This window comes from Camarhynchus parvulus, chromosome 3, assembly GCF_901933205.1.
Source record: "Camarhynchus parvulus chromosome 3, STF_HiC, whole genome shotgun sequence".
Taxonomy (NCBI): domain Eukaryota; kingdom Metazoa; phylum Chordata; class Aves; order Passeriformes; family Thraupidae; genus Camarhynchus; species Camarhynchus parvulus.
The window spans coordinates 34,725,222-34,732,345 of record NC_044573.1 but is presented as its reverse complement, the minus strand read 5'-3'; the positions used below and the strand labels follow the sequence as shown (position 1 = coordinate 34,732,345).

The 7,124-nt window shown below is 44.0% G+C and overlaps 1 protein-coding gene across 4 annotated transcripts in view; it reads right to left on the bottom strand.

The window, feature by feature from the left end:
• VIT (vitrin) overlaps positions 1-7,124 on the bottom strand; it is a 52,739-nt gene that overhangs the window by 19,429 nt on the left and 26,186 nt on the right. For all 4 annotated transcript variants that reach the window (XM_030946460.1, XM_030946459.1, XM_030946462.1 and 1 more), the window contains 3 exons: positions 6,505-6,585; positions 4,564-4,764; positions 4,002-4,052 (listed from right to left, as the gene is read on the bottom strand). In XM_030946460.1, the coding sequence (XP_030802320.1) occupies positions 4,002-4,052; positions 4,564-4,764; positions 6,505-6,585 (333 nt within the window). The remainder of the gene's footprint in view (positions 1-4,001; positions 4,053-4,563; positions 4,765-6,504; positions 6,586-7,124) is intronic.

The window sequence follows — 7,124 nt, the reverse complement described above, 5'->3', positions numbered from 1 at the left end:
AGCCTGGTGAAATCAGTGGGAATGTTCTACTGGACTCTGTGAACACTGGCAAGGGCCTGGGAGGTTATTTGATCAATAAGATGTCATCAATGAGACCATTTTGAATGGTTGTCTCAGGAAACAGGAATTGCTGCTCCTTGGGAGCTTGACATTGCAAAATTAGGTGACAGTCAGTAGCTTGTGTTTGACCCAAATTTGAACCTTCCAGGCCACTAGAAGCCATTTGATGGGATTTCTAGGAGCTGTCCTGAGAGACCTTGTAAACTCCAAATGCCAAAGAGATCCTGTTTATGGAAGTAATGGGCTCATCTGCCAAAACTGGCAAGGCTTTTAAACTCTAAGCTTGTAAGGCTCCAGATGGACCACAGCTATACCAGGGTGAGTATTCAGATTTTGGAGGGGAAAATCTGTGTGTGCAGCAGTCGGTGTTGTATGGGATAGTGCAGGGCAGGCTTTGCACACAGGAGATCAGTATGTGCCAAAGGGGTGGTAGAAAATCAACTCTGGGTCTCAGAGCTGCCCTTGTCTCATGTTTGCCATGACTGAGCCCCAGTGTGTATCTAACACTCTTTACAAGGTCAGAGGAAACTGAGTACAAGAGGGTAAAGGAGAGATTACCTCAGTATCCAAGTATTTCATGCCACTTTTAAATTTGATTTTGATGTTAGCAATGTTGATTTCTCTCTGTGCACTTATTGACTGTGCTGGGCCACAGAGCTGCTCCCTCTTGCTGTACCTCCCAAAGGCACATTACCCCCATCCCCGCAGTGAGCGGCTTCCTGCCATGCTTTTGTTGGCTAGGACAAACATGGAGGTGGTAGAAGAGGAAAAGTTGGAATTGCACTTCCATGTTGCAAGGCTTGTTCTTCTTTCAAATCTGAGATGCCAGTGAGGCTGTCGCATGGGAAAATGTGTTCATTAGAACAGAGCTCTGTGCAAGCTGGAGGCCAAGTAGGACTAGGAGAAGTCTGTAACAAACTGGGGATGGACAGTCCCAGGCAAACTCCAAGAATCATGTCAAAAATCAAAGTAGTGAAGCAGAGAAACCTTGTTTGGCAAGTTCTATGGTGAGCAGGGAGGCATGGAAGCAGGAAATTATGAGACAGCAGTTTAAGTGCAATTTAGAGTGAACCTTGTGAATAATGAGAACTGATTTGACAATAAAAGGAGCTACTCTGTGCACAAAATATGCCTGGCCATCTGCACCTTGGTCAGCACCCTTGATGGGTTAAGTAGTCAGGGATAACTTGGGGAGAAAGGCAGCATCCAAAAATAAACACCAGCTGTTCTCCCTGGTGCCAGGACGGAATGTTTGTCCAGTGCTTCCTGAAGGCATGAGCCCTACTGGTGTTCCTGCTGGAGAAGAGCTTCCAATGCCCTCTCCAGCACTTACTCTAACACTGTCTCATGTCCTTTCAATACTTTTCTGTTTACTGCCCTATTAAGGCACAGCTGGGGATGAAATCTGTGTCGTGCACCATGGTAGGCAGTGCCCAGCTTAGAGTCCCTGTTTGAAAATAGAAAATAGATGCAAACATTGACCCCATCTAGACACAGAGGACAGGAAAGCACCTCACCTGATGATGCCCAGGCTTTTGCTGCCTCATGCTTGGTTGCAAGCTCAGTGCTTCGACATGGCACCAAGGATCATGACATGATTTCTGATTGCAGTGCTCACAGAAGCACTGGATTTAGACCCAAGCCTCATCTAGGGTGCAAACTGCTGTGCAGGAGAGGATTGCTTGAAGAGCTGGAATGCGAGAGAAAAGTGAGCCTGTGGCCCTTGGGAGTGTGCTGGGTTAGCTGCTGTTGGACAGAGGCAGAAGCCCTGGTAGGGCAGGCAGGAACCAGCTGTCACATGGCACACTAGTCACATCAGTGTTTTTCATTTAGCAGTTTTGGCACATCAAGTCTTTGAAGCAGGGGTCTGGCAATGGAGCAGAGTCTCCATTATTTTTATGTTACTCTGACAAGCAGAAGATAAAGGGGAAAGAACAGCAAGAACTAGGGCAGCAGTTTTGCCCCTGCTCTCATGCTCTAATCTAAATCTCGTGCTCTAAAACTGCTGCTTTTCTTTTGCTCCTGTGAACTATTGCCAGTGCCAGTGGCTGGAAATGGAAAGGGTGTGTTCATTCTGACTGTGCTCTGTTTCATAGCTGTTGACTTTTGAGGTGTCTTTTGCAGGCAAGCTACCAATGCACAGTGAGAGGTAGATCTGTGAGTCTCTGTGAGCCAGGATGGACAGGAGAACATCTGATTCTGTTCAGTCAAGCCAAACTCTGGTTAATATCAACAATCAGAAACTCTGGCCTGACTAATAGCAGTGGGTCCTAAAGGCTCCTCAGACAGAGAAAACTGCTTTATATGTGGTCATGACATCAAGACTGTATTTGTACTTTCTATATTTTTTAATTTATCCAGCTCTTGTCTTTCGGAATCAAGAAGGGGTCAGGAGAATTCAGGAATATCAGGTACTGACATGCTGGACATAATCCTAGAAATGAAGTCTGTGGAATCAGAAGTGGGTCTCTACCACTCCAGCTCACAATAACCCATTCTTAGCTGTGATCACTTTAATATTTTGGGAATTAATTTATGCTTAGGACTTCAGTGAAGAAAATAGTGAAGAAAGATGCATCCAAATTACAATTAAGTGACCACTGAAAACATTGGAAAATTAGTGAAGGTTTTGTTTTGGGGTCCTTGGTTGGTTTTTTGGTTTTGTTTTTTTTGGGGGGGGGTTTGTCTTCAATTTTTTTTACTAAATTACTTGTCTTATTAAAGCAAATACAACCTTCCCACTGATTTCAGTGTTGCCAAAACTCTACTCTCAACATGCATATCTTCCTGGCTGGGGAACCTCTAACAGGGTTACCTAATTGCTAGCAAAGACAATAAAGGCTTCCTCTGTACTCAGCCTGTAGGAATAGGAAATGGAAAAGAAAGCAACAAGCAGAACCAAGTTAGCAGGCACATTAGGTACTGAATGATGCAGATTTCCACAGAATTTAAACCCTTTTGAACTATGTGGTCACTTCTGTAAATCCTGCCATGCACATACCTACCTGCACATTTGACTTGATAAGATTAACCCCTCCAGCCCCTGCCTTTATTCTGCACTTACAACTAAATTTTACTTAATTGTGCTTCCCCTCAAGACTTGAATTACCCAAAAGATACTTGCCCTGCCATGTTCTTGGCTGTGGATTACTTGGCACTGGGGATGACTGCAGTAATGTGAGAGGAAAGCTGAGTTGAAAGCACTCAGAAATAGCTATGGAGCATGAAAGCTAATGATAGCCCAGCTCCCTTTCACCCAAAAGCAATCATATCCCCATGCTCAGAACCTTTCAAACAGTTGAAAATATTCTCCTTTTCTTGACTGCACAGCTGAGCAATTGCACAGTGTATGGGAAAACACCTCTATACACTTGCATTGCAGGCTGTGGGCTGGGCTGGGAGCAGGCTCCTGGACTGAGATGCAGAGCTCTGAGCAGCTGCCATCCTGCTGTCAATAACAAGTGGCAAGCCAGGAATAACATCACATGTATGCCAGGCTCAGAACCACAGCCCGGGATTTTTGAGAGAAGTGCTTTAAAGTATGTCAGCATTTCAGAGCTTTCAGCCGTAAGCCTAGATGGCTCTGCAGGCCTCTGCATTGTGTATTTTACAACTAAACCAAGCCTCCTTTTGAAAGAGTATGATAGAAGGAAGTAATAGGGAAACATGATTCAAACAGCAAAATCTTTGTCTCAAGTTTTGCAAAGCCCAGTTTTTGTCACAGCTGAAATGAGCAGATACTCACTAGAAACACTTCCTCAGAACTGTGGGTGATCAGCATCTTTGACATTCAGGACAAGCATCTGTTTTTTCAGTTTAAATCCAGACTTGGATTCAGTCATTGAGTTTGCTGAGGTTTAAAAGTTCATTGAATCATTGCTGCCCTAAAACCCACTGTGCTGCATGCCTTGTGGCATACTTACTTACTACACCATACTTACTTGCTGCTGCAGCTACCACAGATGCATATGCTGGGTGGACACTGCTAGAACCTAAAAAGAAGAGATTTTAATTTTCAGCTATTGAAGTGAATCCCTACAATGCTAATGAATAACAATAAATGGAGAAGGAAAGATTAAGGAAAATCAGGTGTGCAAAAAAAAAAGGATGATAATTCCTTCACAGTGTTTTAATCTTAAAAATTCAAAAGCTGTTACAAAAAATATATTACAGCTTTAATCTATTGAAAGTTATCACAAAATTAATTCTAAAATGAGTTTTCACCTATCTGTTGATCTCTCAGTCTAGACATGAGAATCAAAGAACTATTTATTGACTTCTATACCTGAAAATCATCACAGCATTTGGGGATGGAGAGCTTACTCTCACATGAATTGGTCTGCTGGACTTAAAAATTTTTTTCCCACTCCTAGTATTTCTACATTGAATTACTGAACTCATGATCCTCTAAATCCTGGTATATCCAGCTGTATATCTTGTTCCTTAAATTTTAGGAGAGCTGTCAGTCAGGAGGAAAGCAATGCAAACATCCATGCTACTGACCCATATCTCTGCCCCTGTGCAGTCCAGGTCTGGCCTTGGCTGGAGCTGCTGTGGTTCTGGGTGCTGCAGGGGTTGTGGTTGGCTGTGGCACTGTGGTGGAAGGCTCTGTCGTCGTGGTGGTAGGTGTGGGGGTGGTGGTGGCCATTTCTGTGGCTGGGGTCAGCACTGGAGTTGTCTGATGCTCTTTGCGGGCTGTGTCCCCTGTAGGAACATTGACGTGTCACTGTGGCTGGATGTGTGACATGTATGGAAGTGTCAGCAGCAGCACTCAATGTTTAAGGTAACCCAGAAACTGGCACTCTCTTCAGGATGCCTACAAGCACCCTCATCTGTGGAGCCATTAGTGCCTTCATTGTGGATGTGTAGCGCAGGTGCCTGTGTGATGCTCTGCTCTCAGAGGGCGCTGACAGCAGCCTGTTGCAGCATTAATGCTCCCCCCACACTTTTCTGCTTTGCCCAGGAACACTCATCAAACTGACAAATGTCTCAGACCTATGAAATGGTTCAACCAGCCAGTTGCAGATTCTGTTTTGGCATCTTCCTTTCTCAGTGTAATTAAGCACTTAGAAGGTCCATATAAATGGAAATCAGCTGGCATCTGGTAGTAAAGATGGCCAATCTGAGTCATAGACCAGAAAAAATTGCAGCACTGAAATGTTTTTGACAGAAAGACAAGTTTTAGATAAGGATGATTTGGGGGAGAGGGTCAGAGCCAGAACAGGGAGTATCAGGGCTTTGGCTGAGGAGAGTGGGGGAGATCACCACCTGGAGGTTGCCAATCTCATCTAAGATTGACTCATCTCACAGTTGCTACTACTTTTAAAATATATCATCTGTTGTGAGAACAGTAACAATTCTAGTCGCAAAATATACATCCTAAATATCCTTATAAAAATAGTCAACAAGTTTAGATTCTTCCAAGTCATTTTATCAAAAAAGGTTCTTCACTGTTTTCTTTTCCATCTAGCTACAAAAAACTGCCCTAAAATATATTCCATGTTAACCTTGGTCTCGTTCCTCTCCTCGCTGCTGATAGCCCTGGGGATGGCCTGGCACAGTGTTTACATTGAAAGGGAATGGTGCACACTCCATTCACTGCTGCACAACACAAGCTTGTGTTCTACTGCTATTTCTGGATGTTCTCCTCTTGGAAGGCATCGTTGTGAAACTGTCTGGTGGATTAATTATCACCTAATGCTAGGCAGTGAAAAACTCAGATCTCAGACAGTTTTAATGGAATAATGCTGAAAGAGGGCTCAGAAGAAAAACAAAACAACTCAGCTGAAAAAATCAGCATGAATGGCTCTTTTTGGGCTGAACAGTGCACTGCTCCATGAAACTGTGCTTAAAAAAAGAAAACAGAGGGCACAGTGAGTCTTCCCCTGCGATCCTGTGCTGCTGGAGTAGGGAGCAGGCGCACTGGCCAGCTTTATACCCCAGCCTGTGAGGAGCAAGGAAGCTGGAAGCTAACAGTATTAGCAGAAAAGCTGAGGAAGCAGCATAGTAAGAGCAAAGAAAAGCTGTTGCCTTGGTGCATGTTGGCTGGGTTTCTCGTGGATCCTTTAACACAAGAGGAAGCTGTTTCCAGTGCTCCAGCAGGCTGGGTACCCATCTCTTTCACTGTATCTTCAAAGGGTTTGCAGGGCACTGCATAGGAGATTGCCAAGAACCATAATGCAAGGTTTTCAACTTCACAAAACCTGAACTCATCCAAAGCACAGGCAGAAATTAAACTCTGTGAGTGCCCTCTTCTCGGAATTACCAGAAGCCCTTCAAGCTCCATTTCAGTTTGGTTTGGTAGGAAAGGGGCTGTGGAAAGGAGCTTGGATGGGGGAGGTAAAGCTGTCTGTGTAACCAGTGTCAAAACGCTCCCTATAAGTACCTGCAGGCAGATTGGGTGGGTTGGACACTGTAAAGAGCACCAAGATCCCCAGCCCTTACCTTGATCTGATGCTTTTTCTGATGTGTTAGCAGGGTCTGCACTCTTCGTACCTTTTAGGTCTTGCTCTGGTTTATTGGGCTCTGAAGCAAAATTGAGCACATTAGAAAAGGTGTAAAGGTGTAAAGAAAATAATTTCAAGTCTCCCATTTAGAGATTATCAGTCCCCAAAGGAAGGCGTCCTGTCACATGCCATTAGGAAGGTTTGGCAGTCCAAACAGAGCTTTATCACCTACTGGGAAAAAGTGATGACTAAGGAGTAGTCACCCCCTATCTTTCATGCCAAACTTTGGCATTTTTACAGCCCAAAAGCTCCTGTCAGTATCCATAGAATTTCTGAAGTATGGGGGTTTGCCACCAATAAGCCAATACTCATAAGATTTAATGCATCATATTTTTTTCCTCTGAGCAGGAGCATGTTCTGAGAACCAGGGTCATGATGTGTGTATGTTGTTTGGGAAATACTTGCTAATGTGTAATCTTTCAGTCACTACTTCATGTTCAGATGTATTTCTTTCTTGTCTGACATTTTGAGATCATTATGGGGCCAAATCCTGGATGCCATGGACTGTCTTAGAAGGAAAAGGGAGATTTTTTTTGTTCTTTTTTTATTTCTAAGACC